At 36.2% G+C, this 26,507-nt stretch overlaps 1 protein-coding gene across 1 annotated transcript in view; it reads right to left on the bottom strand.

The window, feature by feature from the left end:
• The window catches only part of LOC108520897 (vacuolar protein sorting-associated protein 13B-like), a gene marked incomplete at its 3' end in the record, with an annotated part of 201,096 nt that overhangs the window by 101,197 nt on the left and 73,392 nt on the right, over positions 1–26,507 (bottom strand). Inside the window, exon 8 of the mRNA XM_017860455.1 lies at positions 10,899–11,102. Within this exon, the coding sequence (XP_017715944.1) occupies positions 10,899–11,102 (204 nt within the window). The remainder of the gene's footprint in view (positions 1–10,898; positions 11,103–26,507) is intronic.

Raw genomic sequence — 26,507 nt, 5'->3', positions numbered from 1 at the left:
AAAAAAAAAAAACTTCATGGAAGAGGGAGACACTAGAGGTATTGCTGAAAGTTTCTCAGAGAAAAGAACATTAGAAATTGTGTGTTGAGGATTTACATAGGAATCCACTAAGGAAGAGAAAGTCAGGAGATTTTCAAAATTTCATTTTTAAAGCTTCAATAATATGGCTGGGCACAGTGGCTCATGCCTATAATCCAGTGCTTTGGGAGGATGAGGTGGGAGCATAGTTAGAGCCCAGAAGTTGGAGGTTACAGTGAACTATGATAACGACATAGTGAACTATAAGTGACACAGTGAGACCCTGTCATTCATAAATAAACCAGTAACCTTTAATAGTATGTACTGTTGTACCAGTTACAGTGCTCACAGAATTATACAGGATAATGTATAAAAGGTAAATGTTGTACATATGCTTTTAAAATACATTCTTGATATAATCCTGTTTGGCCCCTTCTCTTAAAAAGAAAACACCATGGCTGGGCACAGTGGCCTCTCAGCACTTTGGGAGGCCAAGGCCAATGGATCACCTGAGGTCAGGAGTTCAAGACTAGCCTGGCCAACATGGTGAAACCCTATCTCTACTAAAAATACAAAAATAAGCTGGGCATGGGGGTACAGGCCTGTAATTCCAGCTACTCAGGAGGCTGAGAAGAAGGAGAATTGATTGAACCCAGGAGGCAGAGGTTGCAGTAAGCCGAGACTGTACCACTGCACTCCAACCTGGGTGACAGACTGAGACTCCATCTCAAAGCAAACAAACAAACAAACAAACAAAAACAGAAAAAAGAAAACACCATAGGAGGGAAACTGGCTATTTACGGGCTTTGGTCAGTTGGGTTTCAATGAATCAAGGCATTATCTATCCATCCATCTTAGCTGTAAGATGACTGTAAAGTAACTGAAAATATATGCTACCATGATGATTATATACAATTTAAACATTTTCTTATTTTTTAGTGCCTACTGTATCAGTCAGTAACTACACTAAGATATAAAAAAGAGTAAGACCAAGCAAGACAGGATCTCTGTTCTCTTATATCTACACCATCTTTTTATATTGCCATAGGACACTCTCAGCCAACATGTAAGGAAGAAGATATCTGCTGGCTGCTAAGAATGAAAACCAACTGCTCCCTCCTGTTGTATCATGAATCGTTTAGCCTTCACACCCACTTTCCAGGAACTTTTTAATTCACATTTTTCATGTAAAAGCATGGGAAGGTTTAAGGAAATTATAAAATCACATCATTCAAGTAGGTTTAGGTCAATCTAGGCATTAACCTACAAAGTATGAAAATTAGACTAACTTCTGTAATTTTGCTTAGGTCTTAACTTGACGTCCTCACAAATTAGTAAGATAAAAGTGATGTTTTTCAGGTTGAAAATTCAAAACAAAGAAAACTTTTTTCCTTCCATATTCCTATCGATAATTTCAGGTGCAATTCTGGAAAAAATCTCATGTTTGATTAATCACTAATCAAACTATGCTGGGGGTCCTGTGCAGTGCAAACATTAGGGAAATAGTCTAAAAAATAAAAATAAAAGAGATCTAAGGACACAGAGAATAGTCACAATCTCTCAGAAATAAAGCTAGAAATATATGGTTTAGAGATTTTAATGCTTACACATAGCCATAGTTCCCCATATTCAATGTTACCAGTTCTGAGAAGTATAAGACCGATGAATTTTAGGAATATGTCATGTCAGATTCCAAGTCAGCTTGCTAAGCAAACATAGTAACAACAATTTTAAAATTCTATGTGTGTAAAAAAAGCCCACAGAGTATTACATGTAATTTGTTATGTGTATATAAAAATATTTTAACAAACAAATATGCTGTAACTATTCCTCTGACAATGAAGTTTAAAAGATAAATTACCTAACAAAATCAAGTCAGAGATACGAACAGATAAAAGTATTATGATAAAAACAAAATTATTTACCTTTAAGTGTACTTTTGCAAAGCCGATTAGAATTATATCTTTAAATATTACACATAAGAAAAGTATATCAATATTAACTTGGAGAATTAAGACTTAGTGGTACTTTCAGGTAATTATAAGATAAACTTCCCACCTCCCCCTAAAGCACTAGTGGCCATACAAAGCAGCAAGCCACTTGAATGGGCAAACTACACATGGTGGACATCAGTACATTTCCTCAGATTATAAAATAAACCCAGATGTAGCAAAAATGGTTGCTAAGAGAAAAAGAAACAGAAAGTGATTAGCTAACAACAGACTTTAGCACAAGCCTACAAGGTCTGAGCCTTGAGCAGAAGAAAAGTAGTTGACTAGTAAGAGGAAGGAAACCAAGGTTCTACACATAGCTCTATTTTTTGTGACACTGGACAAGCCAAAGAACCACTTCACATTTAGTTTACTGTAGTAGTTTTTGTTTTATAATCACTTCCTAAGAATAATTCAGAGTTTAGAATTTTGCAAAAGAGGAACCTTAACAAGATTTGGAAGATGGAGGGAAATAGTAGCCAATATTCTCTGCAAGTCTTCATGTTTTAAATGCAGTGAAAGACCAATGGAAAGGTGCTGGCAGATTCTAGCTTGTTCCCACTTTTCCTGGCTCTGTGACCACTTCTTCTTCCTGACCCTTGGCCCTGCTGAACAACAGCAACTGCAGCCTCCCGGCCTTACCCCAGATGCAGAGGCCACAGCCTCCCATTAATGTCTACCAGCCTTCTGGTGGTTTCAGTCCACCAGCTGGATGTGCTGCTGGAAGTTTCCGAGGTTCCCTTGAAAGCTCCCAAGTTTTTAACCAGGTCAAGTGCTTCAGGAGGGTTGGTTGTGACTTTGATCCTTCAACTCCCTCTTCTGGACCCTTACTTGTCAGCTTTTTCCACAAGTGGGTAAGATTTTATACCTAAAATGAATCTCTTATTCTGTAATACTCTATTGGTTCTGCTGCCTTAATTAAACTGTGATATATTCCTTTGGATGAAAAAAAATCAAAGTTTTAGGAACAGAAGATCTTCAAGTTTTAAAATCTGAGGATTCTCTCTATACTTAACTTCCCTACTCCCCACTCCCTGCAACATACACATAGAAGCACATCACAATTACAGACAAAATTTGAGTAATGTACCCAGAGGAATGAATGAAAATCATCATTAAAGGTTGCCGTTTAATATTGGTCAGGGAAGTAAACACATTATTCCTCACTATATCTTTGGAATTTCATCTACAATACCTATTCAGAAACAGAATTACATTAAGGTCCTATTTATATGTCTGTCAAGATTAATCATCAGAACTATGCTACAACAGATCTAAAATTTTATGTTTTTAATTGAATGAATATCTCTCATAAACATTCACATTCAGTCTCTTGATTAGTTGGCTCTACTTAATCATCACTCTGTCATTAATTAATTTAGCCTTTATTTGGTATCTGTTATGTGCCAAGCATGACATTATGTGCCGGGTAAAACATGCCACACGTTCATACTTCTGGCCTCTGGATCTACTGCTTCCCTGTTCAGAAGGCTCCCTCTACTCTGCAGGCACCCAAACTCTGTGGAAACAAGTTCAGAAGGCATGCACTCTGTGAAACCTTCTCTGAAACCCCATCCATAGAGTCAATCATTCATTTCTTTTTTTTTTCTTTTAAAAAGAGAAATGAATGACTATTTTGTACCTATGTCAACTTTGCATTAATTTATCTTTTTGCTTACGTGCCTGTGCCTAAGATCTCCTATGTATGTGGCATATATTTATTTTGATTTGGATTTGTTTCTTCTGTAAGCCTAAGTATGCTATATTTGTCTATTACAGCATTCTCCACACTATAATAGTTAAATAGCAAGTCTGTTTCTTTGACTGGATGCTGAACTTCTTACAGGACATATATTAGAATAATATTAGAAATTATTTCATTTTGTTTCTCCAGTGTAAAAGACCTTCAATGGCATACACTAGACATTCAAAAGTCTTTATTTTTTATTACTCATTTATTTATCTGAGACAGGGTTTTGTTGTGTTGATGAGGATGGAGATGAAGTGACATGATCATAGCTCAGTGCAGCGTTGAACTCTTGGGCTTAAGTGATCCTTGTGCTTCAGCCTCAAGATAAGCTAGGGCCATAGGTGCATGCCACCACGCCCTGCTAACTAAAAAAAATTTGTTGTTGTTGAGACAAGGTCTCACTATGTTGCCTGGGCTGGTCTTAAACTCCTGGTTTCAAGCAATCCTCTCGCTTTGGCCTCTCAAAGTGTTGGGATTACAAGTATGAGCCATCAAAAGTCTGTTAATTTTTGACCACAAACAGCCATCAAAAGTCTTTGTAAATTTTTGATGAGGGTGACAGGATCATTCAATGGGGAAAGCCTAGTATCTTCAGTAAATGATGACAGAACAACCGGAAACCCATATGTTAAAAAATGAAGTTGGACCTTTACCTCATACTGAGAGGTGACAACGTGCTAGCAGCCCTGGCTCTCGGCGCCTCCTCAGCCTTGGCATCCACTCTGGCAGCGCTTGAGGAGCCCTTCAGCCCGCCACTGCACTGTAGGAGCCCCTCTAGGGGCTGGCTGAGGCCAGAGTCGGCTCCCTCTGCTTGCGGGGAGGTGTGGAGGGAGAGGAGTCCTCGGGAACCGGGGCTACGCAGTGGCCCGCGTCCAGGCCAGCACGAGTTCCGGCAGGCACCGGCCTGGCGGCCCCACACTTGCAGCCAACGGCCCGCGCTGCTGGCCCAGGGCAGTGAGGGGCTTAACACCCGGGCCAGCAGCTGTGGTGGGTGAGCCTGTTCCCCGGCAGTGCCGGCCTGCGGGGGCTGCGCTCAAGTTCTCGCCTGGGCCTCAGCTGCCTCCCCATGGGGTAGGGTTCCGGGCCTGCAGCCCGCCATGCCTGAACTCCCCCCCCATGGCAGTGGGCTCCGGGGCAGCCCAAGCCTCCCCGACGAGCGCCGCCCCCTGCTCTGTGGCGCTTGGTCCCATGGACTGCCCAGGGGCTGAGGAGTGCGGATGCATGCCGCTGGACTGGCGGGCAGCTCCGCCCCTGCCCCGGGGCGGGATCCACTGGGTGAAGCCCGCTGGGCTCCTGAGTCTGGTGGGGACTTGGAGAGCTTTTATGTCAGACTGAGGGATTGTAGACACACCAATCAGCACTCTAGCCCAGGGTTTGCAAGTACACCAACCAGTACTCTGATTACTTAGTATCTAGCTAACCTAGTGGGGACTTGGAGAAGCTTTAATGTCTAGCTAAGGGATTGTAAATGCACCAATCAGCACGCTGTGTCTAGCTCATGGTTTGTAAATACACCAATCTGTACTCTGTATCTAGCTAACCTAATGTGGACTTGGAGAACTTTTCTGTCTAGCTAGAGGATTGTAAATGCACCAATCAGCACCCTGTCAAAACGGTCCAATCAGCTCTCTGTAAAGTGGACCAATCAGCTCTCTGTAAAATGGCCCAATCAGTGGGATGTGGGTGGAGCCAGATAAGGAAATAAAAGCCAGCTGCCAGAGCCAGCCAGCAGCAACCCCCTAGGGTGCCCTTTGACACTGTGGAAGCTTTTTCTTTCCCTCTTTGCAATAAATCTTGCTCCTGCTCACTGTTTGGGTCCATGCTGCCTTTATGAGCTGTAACACTCACTGCCAAGGTCTGCAGCTTCACTCCTGAAGCCAATGAGACCACGAAGCCACTGGGAAGAATGAAAAACTCCAGACACCTTGCCTTTAAAGCTGTAAGACCGCGAAGGTCTGCAGCTTCACTCCTGAAGCCAGCGAGACCATGAACCCGCTGGGAAGAAGGAACAAACTCCGGACACACCATCTTTAAGAACTGTAACACTCACTGTGAGGGTCTGCAGCTTCATTCTTGAAGTCAGCGAGACCAGGAACCCACCAATTCTGGACATAATACCATCAACAAAAAATTTCCATTATAAAAAAAATTTTCTAAATCATATATCTGATAAAGGTACAGTATCTGGAATAAATGAAGAACTCTTACAACTCATCAACAAGAAGTCAAGGAACTCGATTAAAAAATAGCCAAAAGGCCGGGTGCGGTGGCTCACACTGGTAATCCCAGCACATTGGGAGGCCAAGGCTGCTGGATCACTTGAGGTTAGAAGTTCGAGGCCAGCCTGGCCAACCTGATGAAACCCACGTCTACTAAAAATACAATAATTAGCAGGGCACAGTGGCAGGTGCATGTCATCCCAGGTACTTGGGAGGCTGAGGCAGGAGAATGGATTGAATCCAAGAGGCAGAGGTTACAATGGGCTGAGATCATGCCACTGCACTCTAACCTGGGTGACAGAACAAGTCTCTGTCTCAAAAAAGCATGGGGTGGGGGTAGGGGGGACAAAAGACAAGCTTTTCTCCAAAGAAAATACACAGACAACAAGCACACAAAAAGCTACTTGAGGTCATTAATGATTACAGAGACGTAAGTGAAAACCACAAGGATGTACCACCTCACACCCAGTAGAATGATGTGTTAGCTTACCAAACAAATAAAAAAACAAAGAAAAGTAAGTATTAGTAAGAATGTGGAGAAACGAACCCTCAAACGTTGCTGGTGGGAATATAAAATGATACAGCCATTTTATGTTTGAAAGAATTTGGCAGTTTCTCAAAAAGTTGAACATAAAATTGCCATATGACCCTGTAATTCTACTACTAGGTGTATACCAAAATATGTGAAAACAGGTACTCAAACAGGTACTTGTACAGCAATATCTATAGCAACATTATACACAGTAGCCAAAAAGCAGAAACAGCTCAAATGTCCATCAATGGATAAATGGATAGACAAATTGTAGTGTACAGATGATCCTCAACTCATAATGGGGTTATATCCTGATAAACTCATTGTAAGTTAAATGTATCATAAGTTGAGAATGTATTTAATACACTTAACCAATCAAACATCATAGCTTAGCCTAGCCTATCTTAAATGTGCTCAGAACACTTACATTGGCCCCAGTTGGGCAAAATCATCTACCACAAAGCCTAGCTTATACTAAAACACTGAATATCTCATGTAATTATTGAATACCGTACTGAAAGTGAAAACCAGAAGGGCTATACAGGTACGCAAAGTACAGTTTCTACTGATTGCACTATTATTTTGCATCATCATAAAGTTGAAAAATCTTAAGTTGACTCATTATAAATCAGTGATCACTTATATACACACAGTGGAATATTATTTGGCTATAAAGAGAACGAAGTACTGATATATGCTACAGTTTGGATGAATATACAAAACAGTATGCTAAGTGAAAGAGGCCAGATATAAAAGGTCACATATCATATGATTCTATTTATATAAAATATCCAGAATACATAAATTCATACAGACAGGATAAATCCAGATTGGTGAATTTAGAGTCAAGTTGGTGGTTGCTAGGGGCTGGAAGGAGGGAGAAGGATAGAGACAAAGTGCCTACCAGGCAAGGGGTTTTACTTTGGGGTGAAGAAAATGTTTTGGAACTAGACAGAGGTGGTAGTTGCTCAATATTGTAAATGTACTAAATGCCAATAAATGTTCACCTTAAATGGTTAATTTTATGTTATGTGAATTTATCTCCAAAAATTATTAAAACACATACACAAACCATAAGTTAAATAAATTAAAGAACAAATAGGAGAGATACCACTAAGCCTAGGTGGCCATAAAATTTCCTAGGAAAATAAGGCTCATGTTCTTTGTTATGACAGAATTTGTGATTTTTAAGACACAATAACTTGTGACTTTTATAAGCTCGCACCTCCTAAATCTGAAAACTGTGTAAAGACAAAGAATAGAAAGACTTGAAGCTGGCTACTATCATGTGATATTTGGAGTTTATGATTAGTGTAGTTGATGCTGTGGTGTGCCAAGAAGATCCTCCTTTATGATGAAAATATTCACTTCCCAGCTGCCATGCAAGTTGCCTGCTGATGATTCCATAATTACATTCCTCTCTTGAAATTTACCTTGGCTGGCTGTGTGTGCTTCTTCACCCAAATTTATACCCCTTCTCAGGGGCACATTCAATCACTTGTCAGTGAAGGACTACAATAATACATTTTATACATGGCAGTGCTATGTTCTAGGGATAAATCAATGAACATGATGGCGATGATCTCTGTCCTCCGGACCCAGAGGTAGTTATATAAGTAATTAGAATAAAATATGTTAAGTGATGTAATAAGAGCACACACAAATGCAACTTAACTTGGTCTTGTGACAGGCTCAGGGAAGGCTTCCTAGAAAACATGATGTCTACCATGATTGCATATTTAGAAAACCCCATCATTTCAGCCCAAAATCTCCTTAAGCTGATAAGCAACTTCAGCAAAAGTCTCAGGATACAAAATCAATGTGCAAAAATCACAAGCATTCCTATACACCAATAACAGAGAGCCAAATCATGAGTTAATTCCCATTCACAATTGCTACAAAGAGAATAAAATACCTAGGAATCCAACTTAGAAGGGATGTGAAGGATGTCTTCAAAGAGAACTACAAACCACTGTTCAACGAAATAAAAGAGGACACGAACAAATGAAAGAACATTCCATGCTCATGGATAGGAAGAATCACAATTGTGAAAATGGCCATATTGCCCAAAGTAATTTATAGATTCAATGCCATCCCCATCAAGTTACCAATGAGTTTCTTCACAGAATTGGAAAAAACTACTTTAAAGTTCATATGGAACCAAAAGAGAGCCCACATTGCCAAGACAATCTTAAGCAAAAAGAAAAAAGCTGGAGGCATCATGCTACCTGACTTCAAACTATACTACAAGGCTACAGTAACCAAAACAGCATGCTACTGGTACCAAAACAGAGAGATAGACCAATGGAACAGAACAGAGCCCTCAGAAATAACACCACACATCTACAACCATCTGATCTTTGACAAACCTGACAAAAACAAGAAATGGAGAAAGGATTCTCTATTTAATAAATGGTGTTGGGAAAACTGTAGAGAGCTGAAACTGGATCCCTTCCTTACACCTTATACAAAGATTAATTCAAGATGTATTAAAGACTTACATGTTAGACCTAAAACCATAAAATCCCTAGAAGAAAACCTAGGCAGTACCATTCAGGACATAGGCATGGGCAAGGACTTCATGTCTAAAACACCAAAAGCAATGGCAAAACAAGCCAACATTGACAAATGGGATCTAATTAAACTAAAGAGCTTCTGCACAGCAAAAGAAACTACCATCAGAGTGAACAGGCAACCTACAGAATGGAAGAAAATTTCTGCAATCTACCCATCTGACAAAGGGCTAATATCCAGATGTACAAAGAACAGAAACAAATTTACAAGAAAAAATCAAATAACTCTGTCAAAAAGTGGGCAAAGGATATGAACAGACATTTCTCAAAAGAAGACATTTATGCAGTCAACAGACACATGAAAAAATGCTCATCACTGGCCATCAGAGAAATGCAAATCAAAACCACAATAAGATACCATCTCACACCAGTTAGAATGGCAATCATTAAAAAGTCAGGAAACAACAGGTGCTGAAGAGCATGTGGAGAAATAGGAACACTTTTACACTATGGGTGGGAGTGTAAACTAGTTCAACCATTGTGGAAAACAGTGTGGCGATTCCTCAAGGATCTAGAACTAGAAATACCATTTGACCCAGCCATCCCATTACTGGGTACATACCCAAAGGATTATAAATCATGCTGCTATAAAGACACATGCCCTCGTATGTTTATTGCGGCACTATCCACAATCACAAAGACTCTGAACCAACCCAAATGTCCATCAATGACAGACTGGATTAAGAAAATGTGGCACATATACACCATGGAATACTATGCAGCCATAAAAAAAGGATGAGTTCATGTCCTTTGTAGGGACATGGAAGAAGCTGGAAACCATCATTCTCAGCAAACTATCCCAAGAACAGAAAACCAAAGGAAAAGAAGTCATTATATGAAAAAGACACACGCACACACATGTTTATAGCAGCACAATTTGCAACTGCAAAGAGATGTAAACTATCTAAGTGCCCATCAACCAATGAGTGGATAAAGAAAATGTGGTATATATACACCATGGTCTACTACTCAGCCATAAAAAGGAATGAAATAATGTCTTTTGCGGCAACTTGGATGGAACTGGTGGCCATTATTCTAAGAGAGGTAACTCAGGAATGGAAAACCAAGTATCATATATTCTTACTTATAAGTAGGAGCTAAGCTATGAGAATGCAAAGTCATAAGAATGATATAATAGACTTCGAGGATTCGGGGGAGGGGGTGGTGAGGAAGGGGAGTGAGGGATAAAAGACTACATATTGGGCTGAGTGTATACTACTCAGGTGATGGGTGTACCAAAATCCCAGAAATCACCCCTAAATAACTTATCCATGTACCCCAAAACTACCTGTACCCCAAAAACTGTTGAAATAAAAATAAATTTAAAAAATTATCTATGAACAAAGCTACTTTTATTTAAAGTGGATGGAAAAAACCCTAGAGCCAGAAACTCTTGTTTTTCCCCCACACTCTAACTTAAACATAACTTTGCAGAGTATTCATTAATTTTTTCTTGTTATTATAAGCAAAAAGGAGAGGCTAAACTTCAACCAAACAATTGACCCCAAATACAACACATTTTAAGAGAACATGTGTATCCTTTAGCCTGAAGTAGATTCTTTCAACAAATAGTAAGCTTTTTTTAATGCTAACATAATCCTAAATTTGTAATAATTTCAGTGTGACACTGGTAGGACCAGCAGGTTTCCATGCAAAATCATCAGCTACAATTACAAAATATTTTTTATGTTTGTAATGAAAAGCAGAAGCAATACCAAAATACTTAGGTTGGTTGGACATGCTAAAGATTATATCACCAACTGTTCTGGCAATGAAGTATTAGAAAGAGTAGAAAATTTCTCAGTCATTTCCTACCTGCTGGCCATATTCCACTCGAGGGCTGGATTTTGAGAATTCCTTTCAGTCTCTTTTAGCACCCCTCCTGAGACACTTTCCTTCTCTGGTTTTAGTTGATCCCACTGTGCAGTACCTATATTGATAGACTGCAGGTCTATTTGGTATTGTCTGTCTTCGATTTCTGATCCAGGATCTCGAAGAATTCCTAAGTTCAAGGCTCTCCTGTAAAGGCAGTGAAAAAAACAAAAACAAAAACAAGAAAACAGATAAAATAACCATTCCATGTTTATTTTGTTCACTAACATATTGTCAATACCATTTTTTTCACTGTGGATTACTGATGAATAAACTGGGGCACATCTATGAAAAAGGTTTCAGAAAGTTAGCTCATATTATGACTTGAAAACATATCCAAAACTTATCACTTAGAGTAATCTACACTACAATGACTTCTTACGTTATTCCTGGCATGTTACTCTTTTTCTAAGTACTTTCACATACGTGATTTCAATCCCTGAGATGCTCTGAGGTTCTATTTTATGTCCATTTTTACCAATGAAAAAATAATTCAGAGAGTTTGAAAGACAGCTAAAGTTACAAAACTAGTATGGGACAAAACTACAACACAAATACAGGGGTTTTTTGTTTGTTTTTTTGTTTTTTTACTCAAAACCCTTTCCCTTGCTAATCATCTACTTCCTCTGAACTTTGATTTCTTGTTAGGAAAGGTAATGGGGCCTTCTTAATCTATTTCACCCCCTCAACCCTTGCTCTTCATTCTTTATATAACCCAAATGTAGTTGTTGAGAAATGACAAGGTTTCTGATGTAGAATAACAGTGAGGTTTACTGCCCCATATAGAGTTGGAACATACAACGTTGATCCTACTGGGTCCACTGCTAAGTAAATGAATAAAATAATCTGTAAAGCTAAATCAAAGGAAGTAAATAGATAAAGATTTTCATGAAGGTTTTAGAGTAAAATAGGAAGGCAGTAAGGTAGGGTGGGAAGCACAAAGTTTGAGAGCCAGAGAAAACTTAAGTGTGCCTGAATTTGGGACCTTTTTCTTATGTTAAGTTTTGTTGGTTCAGAAAAGTTTTAAAGTAGATGATCAAAAGAAAATAGTATTTGGTCCCCATAAAAGTTTTATCAGCAGAAAAGCTGAAATAACAAAGAGAATAAAATAGCCTTACTAGTAGAAATATTTTTAAAAGTTTAAATTACAGACATTAGAAAAAATACAATTAAGTTAATTACATCAGTTGAACGCTAATGAAACTTATTATTCGGAGGTGATGGGGGGAGTGTTGGGTCCTAGTGTGGAAAGTACAGAAAAGGGCGAAATCTGATTCGGTTTATGCTTTGGTTGACTAAGAAGGTGTGGGGGTCAGAATAAGCACTCCCAGAGGCTGGTTAAATGATAATGGACAGTGAATGACTACTCAGACTCAAGAGAGCAGGTGTCTGGACCAGCTGCTCAAGACTGGGCTAGGCAAGGTGAGGGCTGACATTAATTAATTCAAGTGAAGAGAGAAGCAAGGAGCAGACATGAGTGGAATAAGCAAGCAGCTCAGGTAGTGAGACGTCACAGGGAGTTATGAACAGGGGAAAGGTGAACAAATAGCCACTGATCAAGAAGCCATAGCAGGAGCCAGAGAAACTGAGGATAATTCTCATGATTCCTAAGGTAGGAGCTGGATCTGTTTTTTCTCCTTTTAACTTAGAAAATTGCAGGGAAGGTGACCTAAAATTTTACACAAACTCAAGAACTGCATTAGAAACAGGGCTCATAAGTGGGCCATTAATCCTTTCAATTTGCCTTAAAGAGAAAAGGAATGAATGACAGTGGGGGTTGAAAGGAGAAGCATTTTGAGAGTCTCTCTGTAGAAGAATGTTCTAGTTTCATTTAAATATTGGTGTAATTCTGTTAATTCTTAAAAGGCCCAGCTCAGCTATCACTTTTTTTATGAAGCCTTTCCTGATCACCCTTCCTCCAAACTCCCTCCTTCCCAAATCTGTGTTCTTAGGGTCTCTCTATACTTGTAAATACAATAATACCACATTGACTTATCAGTCTTCCCAAATATGCCACACATTTCTTGAAGTCAGGAACTATCTATACTATCTAGCAATAGGTAAATGCTGTTTCAATTCACTGATGTGAACTGACATAAATCTTTACAAATCTCAGGTGGAGAACGTATCTGTACATAGCAATAAGAGCACATAGTCTTTAAAACACTAAACTTTTGAATCAGGGCCACATAAATTCTGATCGCCAGCAAATACCTGAGGCAGTTAATGGCCTAACCTATTTCCCTAGATTATTACTCCCCATATAAACATTACTTTTACTTATTTTAAAACAGCCAATGCTCTCTACATTTTAAATAAACTCCCTAAACATATTTTTAAGGTGAACTAAAATACTTTAAGAATACTTTTGAAGGAAAAAAAAAATGAAAACAAAATTAGTGCTGAATTAAAAGACAAATCAACCTAATCCCAATGTAAACAACCATTTTCCTATTTCCCTTGACACATGGAAAACTGTATAATTANGCTTTTAAAATTAAATTATATATTTGATATATTGACATATATGTGACATATTTGATTTGAAAAAATTCAGAGTAATTTATAATATTTGAGGATATAAATCCAACTTAAAAGTTAATTGCAAAACCTTTCAAATCTCAGCTGGGGAAAGTAGGATAAGCAGTTGATTTATGTGAGTTTTAGCCTCAGACATTCCAATGATCATGAGCTTGCAGAAATTATTTAACTTCCCTGTGCTTTAGTTATTTTGGTATGAGGACTATTATAAAGATAAATAAAATATATGTGTAATTGAAAAACTATTCATAAAGTACCTTATAAGTTTTATGACTATTATGGAAGTATATTATCTTATATGATTTTGAATGAACAGCATATTTAAATCACCAACTAATCACAAATGCACAAGTATCAAGATAAAACCAAATCCACTTCTCTATGAATGAACTGCCAAGAAAATGATACAGATAAATGTTCCTTAACATTCCTACTATCACCTATTTCTGAATATGGCATATTAGAAACTCTGAATGAAACTCCTAGCTCTAATAACCAAATTGCTTTAAAAAAAAATTTAAAGTTTTTTTTCAGACACATCCTGGAGCCAACACCAATAACAGAATAACAGAAACTGGAAAGTCTTCCAAATAATGTGAAACCAGGAACCATGATAAATAAGCACCTGCCAAAGCTGACTTTTACTCTACAGTTTTCTGCTAAATCCTGCAGACACTGATTTTCTGCTCTGTTAACTGCACAGGAGGAGAGGAAGCTGAGGGCTCACGCAAATGATCAATCTGTTTAATAGAAGACAATTCACATAAAGCTGAGATTACCACGGGTCACCAGCAGTGAAAGGGTGAATTAGAAAGAGCACTTCTAGGGAGCTCTGTGGTGATAGGACAGTTCTGTATCTTGATTGTGATGGTGGTTACATGAATCTATACGTGAAAAAATTACATAGAGCACTATATACATTAACACAAATAAGTGCATGTAAAACTGGCAGAATCTGAATACAACTGTGTATTGATTGTACTGATGTCAACTTCCTGGTCTTGATATTGTACTATAGTTATACAAGACGTTTCTATTGAGAGAAACTGGGTAAAGTGCACACAGGACTTCTCCAAATATTTTTTGTAATTCTTTATGAATCTATATTTCAAAATATATTTTTAAAGCAACAGTCCTCCTCATGCTCATGTAGAAAGAGACAAGGCAATTTATCAACTTACCTGTCTTTACCTTACTAATGGGTAAAGAGGAAAACAAACAAACAAACACAAAACCCAAACCGAAAAACAATGCTCCAAGATTTTGCAATCATGAGCCAGCACTTGGAAGTTTGGGTCTCAAATATGTGATGAACAAAAAATTGAGTCTGGAGAGTCTTGCTCCAGGTAGACGGTGTTGCCAGATGACAGGCAAAGGCAAAAGTAAAAGCACAATCTCTTGGGATGTAATCAATTTCAACTCAAAGCTCTTCCACAGATCAGGTTCCAAGTGAAATGAGACACTCACAGACAAAATTCACAATTCACACAACAGCAGAAGCAATGAACAGACTAGCAAATATAAAATATAAAATAATTATTTAAAAAGCAAAAAAGCATCTTCAAAATATGAGCAGGGAACAAGACTTTAATAAGAACCATGTAGAACTACAAATGAGAAAAAAACAAACAAACAAACTCAAGCAGGCCCAGCTTGAGTGATAGTGAATTAAAAGAAAGATCCAATGAAACCCAGAATGTAATCCAAAGAGACAAGAAAACACTATAAATGAAAGAAGGTTAAGATTCATGGAGAATAGAGAGAGAAAGTCTAAAAAATGCTTAGTTAAAGCTTGAGGGAGGTAATACACAGAACAAGGAGGAGGCAATATTTGAAGAGATAATATCTGAGAATTATTCTACAATTATTGAAAAATGTCAAGTCCTAAATCCAGGAAGCCCGAAGTATCCCAAGAAATAATCACTAGGAAGACATTGGTAAATATATGAGTCAGTCTAAACAAATATTATGTTTAAATTAATAATAATGATGTCTAAATTGTGATGAGAAAACAGGCCAAAAATAAGACACAGGAAAATAATAGTATATAAATAACGGGACCAGATAATTTGACATAAAATGTTCTAACTTTCTTATATTGTTGAAGAAGAAAAAGATATTAACTTCAGACTTTTGTTAAGTACACATGTTAACATTGCTAGAGTAGCCACTAAAATAACAGATATGGAACACATAACTTCCAAATAAATAAAAATTAGAATGTCAGAAATGAAAAACCAAAGTTGGGCAAGTAGAAAGCACATAAGAAGAAGATACAAATAAAAATCCCAACATAATAATCAGCATAAATATAGATAAGGTAAACTTTCCCATTGAAAGATAAAAACTGTCAGATGGCATTTAATAAATCACAGTTAATATTCTGTTTTTTATGAGACACACCTAAAACTTCAGGGCACTGAAAGAGTCAACAAATGGAAAAATATATACTAGGCAAACATTCGGCAAAAAACTTAAGTAATTATATTTACATTATATTATACAAGAAACACTTTAACTCTATTTAAAAACAGAGTTGCTGCCTGAAGACAAAAGATTCAGTACATTTGGAGGTTAAGACAATTCTAAATTTATTTGTAAAAAGAGCCTCAAAACATATGAAAGAAAAACTGATAGCTCTACAAGGAGAAACTGACAAATCTGTCATCGATGGTGGAATACTTTAACCCTCTAAGCAGATAAGAAAAAAAATACAGAAAAATTGAAAAACATAGTATGTGTGATGAGGTGAACATTTACAGAACACAGTATCTGACAACTGGAGAATACATATTTTTCTCAAGCACACAGGAACATTTATAAAATCCAACCACTTGCTAGGCCATTAAGCTAGCCTCAGTACATTTCAGTAAATTAGTATCATATAGACTGTATCCTCTGAGCACAATACAATTCAGTTAGATATTTTATTAAAGAAGAGAATTCACAAAATTGCCTATGTTTAGAAATTTTAAAACACACTTCTAAATTAGTCATCCACTGGTCCAAAAAATCATAATAAAAGTTAATACTTAAAAGCAAATGTTATGCATTAAACATTGTAGGATGCCGTTCAAATGGCACTTACAGGAAAATTTATTGTCTAAAATACTAGTTTTACAAATAATAAAGGCTCAATAAGCGGAACATAAAAAGTAGAATAAACTAAAAGAAAGAGGGAAGGATATAGAGCATAATAAAAAAGAGAGAAGATCAACAAAGCCAAAAATAGACAAATTTCTAGCATTAAAGGGGAAAAAAGATAAAGATAGAAGGCAAAATAAACTATATTTGCAAGAAAAAAGGAAACATAACTAGGATGTTGTGAAGATTAAACAGATAGTTAAATGAACAGAAAGATTTATAGAGACAAAGATTTTATGACTTACTATGGAAAAAAAAAAAAAAAAAAACTCTCCTAGTCGTCAATGTCCCTAGAAGATATTTCTATTAATATAGTGTCCTCTAATTTCTTCTATAAAATACAACATTACTTCTTCTACAGCTCTTTTTCTACATGAAAATGACTCTATTTTAAAACCATATTGTGGGCCGGTCGCGGTGGTTCAAGCCTGTAATCCCAGCACTTTGGGAGGCCGAGACGGGCGGATCACGAGGTCAGGAGATCGAGATCATCCTGGCTAACATGGTGAAACCCCGTCTCTACTAAAAAAAAATACAAAAAACTAGCCGGGCGAGGTGGCGGGCGCCTGTAGTCCCAGCTACTCGGGAGGCTGAGGCAGGAGAATGGCGTAAACCCGGCAGGCGGAGCTTGCAGTGAGCTGAGATCCGGCCACTGCACTCCAGCCTGGGTCACAGAGAGAGACTCCGTCTCAAAATAAATAGATAAACAAACAAACAAACCATATTGTGACAAAATAAAACTGCTAGTAAAGTAATAAGTGGTAGAAAGCAACCAGGTTCTTCCCTACTCATAGCCTTAGTCAGGACTGTCAAAACTATATTCTCCTACCAAAACAGCCCTTCCTCCAGTGACCTGACTTGCATTATTTGTTCAACAGATATTTACTGGGCACTGTATGTTAGGTATTGTGATAGGCCCTAAGAATAGTAGGTCCCTGGATGGTCCTTGCCCTCATAACACTTACAGTCTAATAGGGGATTTAGAGGCAATTATACAACACTTAATACTCCAAAAGGTTATGTATAAAATAAAATTGGAAGCACATAGAAGGGACACCTGACCCAGACTTGGGAGGCCCAAGAAAGAGGAAGGCAATGTAGAAACAATTTCAAAAAAGCCCAGTTATCTAATTTCATACAAGAAAGAATCTCCAGCAGAGGAAATAGCAGCTTTAAGGGGTGAAAGGTATGAGGCAGTAGCACATCTAGAAACCCTGAAAAGGCTCTGAACAGTGCGCCTGGAGAGAGGCAGGGGGGAAAGCAATGGCATATGGCATGGAGGTTTCCAGCCACGGACAGGCCCTTTTGTACCAAGTATCATAGACTTGTATGAGGCCCAGTGTTTGAGGAAGAGGTGCAGCCCACAAGATGGGCTTGCCTTGTAAACTGGCATTTTCTCCCCTGCCAAATAGCTTGCATGAATTCTGTAGTAGCACCATAGCCAAGAGGAGATAAAAAGCTGGGTTTCTGTCTTAATTATGAAAATTAAGTGAGATAATATATAGAAAGCCTGGCACAGAAGTCATCACATCATAAAAACTTCAAAAAGTGTCAGAAAAAAAAAACCCTACTTTGAAACCTTTCCTCAGACTCTGTATAAAATGTCAAATAGAAGTAAAATGACTGGAAAGTGAGAATAAGACAGACTTAGCTAGATAAAGCACATACTAGGATTCTAAAAAGAAACATCAGCTGAGCAGAGTACACCAGTGATACTCAATTTAATAAATCAAACTCAATGAATTCTACTCACATTTTCTAACCTGATCTGTTTCATCAACTTAACAATGTCTTAACAGTATGCTGGTTAGTATGCAATAAACCTCTTAATTTCTAAGCCAAGAAAAAGTTTATTGTGGAAAATTTAGGCCAAATAAAAATATTCTTGCATCTTTAAAACACAGTTTCTTCAACAGTCTTAGTCTCCTGAGCTATCAAAACCAGGAAACATCAATGTATTTCCTCTATAGATAGTTTTCCAAGTACAAATGAAAATTTCTATTACAAATTATAAAAGTAGACCATTTGGCTTATTGGTTTTAGTTAATAAAATATTATATTTTGAAGAATTAGCTAATATGTATAAAATTCACAAGTTTAATTTTCTCTAATAAAACAAATATAGGATAGTTTTCTGGCAGATAAAATCTAATTTTCTTTCTTATTACATAATCCCGTTTATTTTCTTTATCGTTATAAGAAAATACAGTAGTAATGCACTGATTTACTTTATTTTCCAAAAAATAGGAGGATTTTTTCCCCTCAACTCGAGTCACTAATCTGTTTTTTAATATGTAAGATATACTCCTGTTTTGTCCTATACATACTTAAAATCAATTTCCATTATCATGAAATATTAAAAGCATTTTTGTTTGGTTTTTCAATATGTTTTCAACAAAACATATTCAAAATGTTTTCAAATACCATATGCTAGCTTTTTAAAATTATTATTTTTAATGAAAAATCATAATTGTATACATTTATGGGGTACATTAACTTTCACTAAGCATTATTAGTGCAAGATGTCTTCTGAAAGATATTTCACATCTCATGGCACACTAGAGTTTTTTCAAATTTTTTGGTAAATGGTTAGAGACACAAGATTCAAAAATAATTTACTTTTATTTTTTCAAAGATTGAAAATCATTTTACAATTTTACAACTTTTAAAATGCTATTTTCCCTAAGCAAGTAACTTTATAACTTAAAAATAAGACTGGCAGGAGTGAAAACATTCTGATTGCAATGCCAAAATTAAAGTATATTTTATTCAAGAGAACTTTGATTTAGTACACCAAGTTTTCCTAGCACAAATAACACCTGCAGAATAATTAGAGAGAAGAATTCTAACAGAATGATACTTGACTAAGTAGCTAATCATAGGTAAAGGACTATAGCTTGCCCTATGGTGAGGACCAGAATGCCTAATGTTAACAATGTCTGCCTTAAAAATACAATGTAAACATCTTCCAATAAAAAAGCCTTATGTTGTTGTGTCATTTACTAATTAAATGTTTCCTAGAAATGTTTGCTATCATAAACAGGACTCAAATTTTCTGGTCTCAACTTCACATACTTCTAAAAGCTCTATGAACTTCGCCGTCTCCTTATTGCAGCCTTTAAAACCTTTTAGCAATTCAAATCAGGAAAGGGGGTGAGTCAAGAAGCCCATGACTTCCTTACCCTTAGCACAAAAAGCTGCTTTATTGGCTAAAATGTAGGAGTTATAATTGTAATTGCTTTGCCCTTCCGAAACTCTTATCCCATACCATTTGAACCATTCAGCAGGTGGTGTAGGAGGATAAACTAAAGTCTGCAATAGTTGGTCAATAATGTAATCATAAGGAACCAAAGAAGACTTTAAGTATATAACAGGAAACATAGCTTTAATGTTTTTCTTTTTAAATTGATTTAGTCTGGGTCAGGCCTTTTGTATGTTTACATAAGGAACAGCTCATGTTGAACCATTTACTACTCACTGCTGAATAGACATATCTTGGGAATTCACTGTAAAGAAGTGAAATTCATTCACTTACAGCTCAATTGAGATCCACAAAATGTTAAATAAAGCAGAAAATAGGAATGAAAAAGAAGTAAAACTTTTATGCCTTGATTAAATTAAATGTCTACATATTTATCATCAAGTCTCCATAAGTGACAGTAATTTTGAGACTAAATAGGACAGAGGATATAATAATTGTCTGTCAGACTGAAACCAATGTTGAGTTCCATCACCAATGATTAGGGCAGGGGTACTAATCTTCAGAGTGTAGAAGAATCACCCAAGGAGTTTGTTCACAATGTTAAGCTCCCATCTTTAGACATTATGATTCAGAAGGTCTGGACTAGGCTGAGGAACATGCCTTCTTTTCCCTTTTTTATCTAAACTAGCATCCCTATTGATTTGCAAAACCACACTCTGATACTTGGGTCATCATAGCTCTTTAACTTTGAACATTATATCTCTGCTATCTGAACCAAGGTGAGCATAGAAAAGGTGCCCAAAAATCTAAGGCTGTTTCACTTATAAAACAGAAGAATTCATATTTGCTTCCTTCACTGAACTACTTAGAGGAAGCATCTCTTTTCTTCTTCAAGGCTAAGGTTTCTGTTAATTCACTCCACCCTTGAAGGCTGGGTTATGTTCTTTTCTCTCACCTCCATGTACACAGCAACAAGTGCAGGGCCTGGCACAAGGCAGGCTTTTAATACAGGAAAGTTGAATGAATTAGAAAGCTGAATGAATTACAACGTCGAATGTATTACTTCTTTATTTCCTTTACTTCACATGGGGATTTTACTCAATCACCTTTTTCTTTTTATCTCCTGCATCTTTTACTGTTCTGGCTGAAAACACGTTCAAGTTATCCTCTCTCTAGTTCTTCTCTCTATAAAAGAGACAGAGAGACATACTCTCTCCATAAGTCCTTGCATTCCCCTAGCTACTACATTCTTTCTCTCACATTCCCTTTTAGCCAGGAACTTTTTTTTCTCTCAATATTTCCATTTTTTCACCATTTATTTTCTCTTTTCTAACCAAGAACAATCAGATATCATCTTTAAATTTTCAAATACTGGATCCAATGGGCAATTTTCAGTCATTAACTCAGCAGGCTTTTCTGGATATGTGAGAATTCAAAATGGCAGTATAGCATGCTGGTAAAGTGCATAGACTGAGAATCCAGCCTTTCTGGGTCTATAATTCTAGCTCTGACACCTGTCACTGGGTACTTTTGGGCAAATTGAAGTTTCAGTGCTTCATTATATTCACCTAAAAGCAAAGTCACTGGAGGACTTAAATGAGTAAAAAGTAGTATCTGACACAGAGTAATTAATATGTATTAGAAGTTATTTTTATGAGCTTGCTCATTCTTAAAATTTTGCTCCGTGAACACCATACTCCATCAACTATTCCTCACTAATCTCCTTTACTAGACTTCTTTCTTTTGTTTGCCAATACTGGTTTCTCCAGGGCTCCAACTTCAGTTTTATTTTATGCTTTATGTGAAATCATTTGTGGCACAACTGATTCACAGATGCCAGTATATGTACTTGTCAATTATAACTCTAATGAAGGAGATTGGCTTGCAATTTCTGGTCCAGACAATTCAATGATAAATAGCACACATCTCTAAGACAGCTGGCTATTGTTAAGGTTCCATGGTCAACGATGGTACAATATAATGCTGTAGTAAAGGCATGAATCTTAAAGTCACAATTATATTCAAAATCTGCTTCTACTACCTAACAAGCTTTGTATCCTTGGGAAAGTCAACTAAACCTCACTGAATATCAGAGGTTCACATAGGTTTCTTTTGGGATTAAATGTGGTAACGTTAATTGACATCCTTAGTGTATAATAAATGACATCTAGTTGTTGTTATTACTACAGAGAATAAGAGAGAGGCTGGCTGGCCTGCTTTGGGACTGAATCCATATAATCAGTCTCACTAACTCTGTGCTACAACATCCAAAAGAACACTGATGATACAGAGCTAGTTTAATAAGCAAAAGAATCCCTTAATAATTTCTTGAGCTGAAACAGAACATTATGCAAGAAAATTTGTTCTCTATATCTTTAGTCCACATGCTAAATTAATTCTAAAACATTCATTACCCATTTCGCATTTGCAAAAGAAAGATGCTTGCTTATAAGAGGAAAGGAGTGAAAACTGAGTCTACCCAATTATTAACTTATTTTCTAAGAATGTAATTTTTAGAAAATTATCTTCTTCTAGAAAAAATATCTTCTAGAAAAAATAATTTTTATTACTATAAACTTTTTAATGAAGCAGCAATTTTATATTAGCAAATGGTTTTATGATGGGGAAATAATAAAACACTTTTCAATTAAACAAATTATTAAATGATTTATATATATAAACACACATAGTATGAAGTAATAATTACATGACACTCAGCAGCATTTATCAACTCTTTTCTTTCTGATGGCTAAATTATAGGCAACTTCATTAGAATTTAAATATTCATCTCTTTCTACTTGAAGATTCTCAAAATAGTCTCACTGGGTAACACTGGTTAAGCAAATAAACTAAATTTTCACAATCTTTCTTCTGGAAAACATGAGCTTTGATTTTTTTTGTTTTTTGGTTTTTTTTAGTGAACAGTCATAAACTTGAGCTAAATCCTCATTTGCTCACTAATGTTATAAATGGGTTATACTGGCATGCTGATTTAAGATGCTATATGGTATACAATGTACAGTCAATGTAAAAGACATAAAAATAGACCAAACACCGTTCATCTCATTAGAAATGTGTTCAACTGCAATGCACTAACTAACCATGATTGTACTAAAAAATCTGTTGATGTTATTAAAGAATCTATGTGTGATCTCAGATATTACAGAGAAAGGTGCTAGAATAGAGAAAAATAAGAATATGATTTGAATTTTGTTAAAAATTTAATTATGATGTTGATCTTCAACCAAATAGATTACTTGTTAGGAGGCTTTTAAGCACTGAAAATAGAAAGTGGTCTATATTAGGAGTTCTGTGAGACAACTAAGAACACATGAAAACAAACCAGACCCATTTCCTTTTCTGGTTACAGGACAAGGATAACGAATGAGAGAACAGCACCAATTTTACGAAACTCGATGCTATAAAGATGTGTAAATGATAAAATGAAGATACTTTCATTAATAGAGAAATATTGAGTTGAGGAAAATATAGCAAAATGGATTCAGAGCTGATTTAATACCACATCCAAACAGTATCTATAAGGAGGTCTCTAGTAACATACCAGAGGATTTGGATGAACTAAATGGTTTTTTAATCATTAATTTATTGAATTCATATATATCAGTCATCAAATATTCAGATGAAAAAGTTGGGAAATACAGCTAACATGGTGAATGAGAAAATCTAGATTCTATAATATCTCAAAATATTGGAACAAAGAGCTAATAAAAACTAGTAAGACGAAATTTACCAGCAACAAATGTAAAATTCCATATATGGGTTCAAATAACCAACATACAGAATGTGAAAGAGTTTACTTGAAAACACTTGAATTTTTTTTTAAAAAAAGGACAGTAACAAAAACAACAAAGGAATGCCTAGGAAAGCTAGGCTGGCTTATGAGAAAAAAGAAATATCAAAAGCATTGTCAAATGTGATACCAGATTTTTAAATAGCATAACACATATAACACACATAAAGCAATACAAGATTAAGTAATCTCTTCCTTAGTGCACTAATAAAATAGTATAATTCTTAAATGCTATTCTTTCATTAATATTCACACATTAAATTTTAGAATGATTACATTTAATTTGCATAACTTAATCCAAGCAATTATATATAATATTATTATATTGGGATCAGAGAGATTTTTTGAGAATGTTAGAATAATACATTACAGGTGTGTTTCCATAAAATCCTCACAGATTTCTTCAATGTGCAAGTGCTTGGCATAAAAGTTAACTTCATGTATATTGAAGTCCAGAATTATCTTTCTTGGCAGTGAAGTTTACTGCAATTCCCACAATGGTGACTTAGAAAGGCTAATTGTAAATGTAGTAAAAACTCTAAATTCTGCATTCTTTAGTTTTGTAAAGATGGTAATAAAATAAGCACATCAAATTTATCATATGTCCTTATTAAAGACAGTCAGACCTTCTACCTACTTGTTTCTAATGCTCTACAACATACCTTTGGCAACAGTCCTGTTTTAGGATTCTCCTATAAAATCTACCAGAGCTGCAAGTCAACTTCTATTTTACAAACCATGAATCACCCAGACTTTATTCCAACTGTGTGTGCATCGTTTCTCATTCAGGTATTTTCTTCCTCTCTCTATTCAAAGTTTTTCATTTCATTTACTTAAAATCTCTGATTTTGGTCATTAACAGTCTCCCTATTCATTTCCAAATCAAATTTGGAAATCTGAAAATTTCTGTGAAATTATCCTCGTGTTTGTAACGTTCCCTCTTTATCTAGTAATCAATCATTTCCTATTCATAAAATTATGTCGACATAGAAGACTTCTTTTCAGAGATTATAATTTAAGTTAGGATTCAGAATTGACTCCCTTTTATTCATAATCTCAACTAAAGATAGTCAGCAATAATAGTGGTAATTTAAACACACTGCTGAGTCATTAAAAATAAAGTTTTAAAAGAATACTTAATGACAGAGAGAGAAATGTTCATAGTACATTGCTTTTTAAAAGTCAAGTTCTTCTTAATTTTCTAAATAATTTCCATAAGGAAAATAACATAGAAAATATTTATGAAAAGTAAATTGTAGCTGAATTAGTTAAACTGTATGTAAACAAGTACTAATTCCAAACTGTTTAGGAAATCTTTAATAACAATTCTAACAAAGACATCTCCCTTTATCTCTTAACCAAATTCATTTTTATTACTATGTCATTATCACTTAAACTTTTTTCTCTTTAATTACATTCTTGTTTCCAATCATTCCAATTCTACTACCAAATTATGAAGAGCTTTGTAATACAAAATATAGAAATATATAAGTGATAGTAATAATATTAATAATGCCACTTTACATTTGATTACAGTTTAATGGTTTGCAAAGGAGTTTCAATATTACCTAGGTAAATCACAGCTCACAGGGTGCTATAGGTAGACTCCATTTTACAGATGCTGATGATTTAGGTAAGGAGGATGAGAAACAGCATAGTCCAAATGGGAAACCGCACCTTCTGACTACAAATTCAGTCCCCTCTTGTCGCCTACTTTCTGAACCTAACAATATGAGAACTAGCCTTCAAAATAAAATGTAAAACTATGCTTTATTTAAATGTATTTGTATGTTATGTAGTTGGATGAGAAACCGTAAGACTTCAAATTAAACATGATAAAGACTAATTCCAAGACAACAGATTAGAATTGATTTAAAACAGGAAATTTGAGGGGAAAAAAAAACCTTTAGATTTGTTATATAACAGATCAACTCCTTTTAAAAAACGTCACATTATTTAACATGGTTTTTAACGTACGGCGTTACTTCCAACTCACAAATATTATAAAATTGGTCAAGAAGACTAGAAACAGAAGTTAGTATTCTCAAACTTACAATAATCATTAAGCAATTCTCTATTTGTAAAGAAAGGTATGAACTTTTAAAAATACAGCAACAGTCCATAAAATCTCTTAATGTATGATGTTAAAATTTGAATAATTTAATTTGCAAATCAATCAGAATAAAGATGGTTTCCTTAAGGAAAAGTATCAATCATCAATCTTCTAGTCAGCAACAAAGGCTACATAGTGTAACATTTGATCAGAAAATTTAATATATTTTCCCGACAGTAGCACAATGCCCTTCAGTTACCATACATTAGAAAGCATATCTAATCATACTAGGGTATCATCCATTAATTTATCACCTCCAGTTGTAGAGAGAAAATATTTTTCCTTAAACATCATCCACAAATATCTAGTACTAAGATAATCCCAAGTGTATAGTGTCTAATGCACAGTATTAAGGCTAAGTGTGTTTGCCAGAGAGCCATGAAACTCTTTTTTTTTTTTTTTTTTTTTTTTGAGACGGAGTCTTGCTCTGCCGCCCAGGCTGGAGTGCAGTGGCCGGCTCGCAGCTCACTGCAAGCTCCGCCTGCCGGGTTCACGCCATTCTCCTGCCTCAGCCTCCCGAGTAGCCGGGACTACAGGCGCCCGCCTCGTCGCCCGGCTAGTTTTTTGTATTTTTTAGTAGAGACGGGGTTTCACCGTATTAGCCAGGATGGTCTCGATCTCCTGACCTCGTGATCTGCCCGTCTCGGCCTCCCAAAGTGCTGGGATTACAGGCTTGAGCCACCGCGCCCGGCCGAGAGCCATGAAACTCTTATACTCAGCAATTGGGAATGTAAATCTGAC

The sequence above is a fragment of the Rhinopithecus bieti genome, unplaced genomic scaffold, assembly GCF_001698545.2.
Source record: "Rhinopithecus bieti isolate Rb0 unplaced genomic scaffold, ASM169854v2 scaffold_55680, whole genome shotgun sequence".
Classification (NCBI taxonomy): Eukaryota; Metazoa; Chordata; class Mammalia; order Primates; family Cercopithecidae; genus Rhinopithecus; species Rhinopithecus bieti.
Note: the sequence above shows the minus strand (reverse complement) of the source record. Positions and strands in the feature narration are given on the sequence as shown.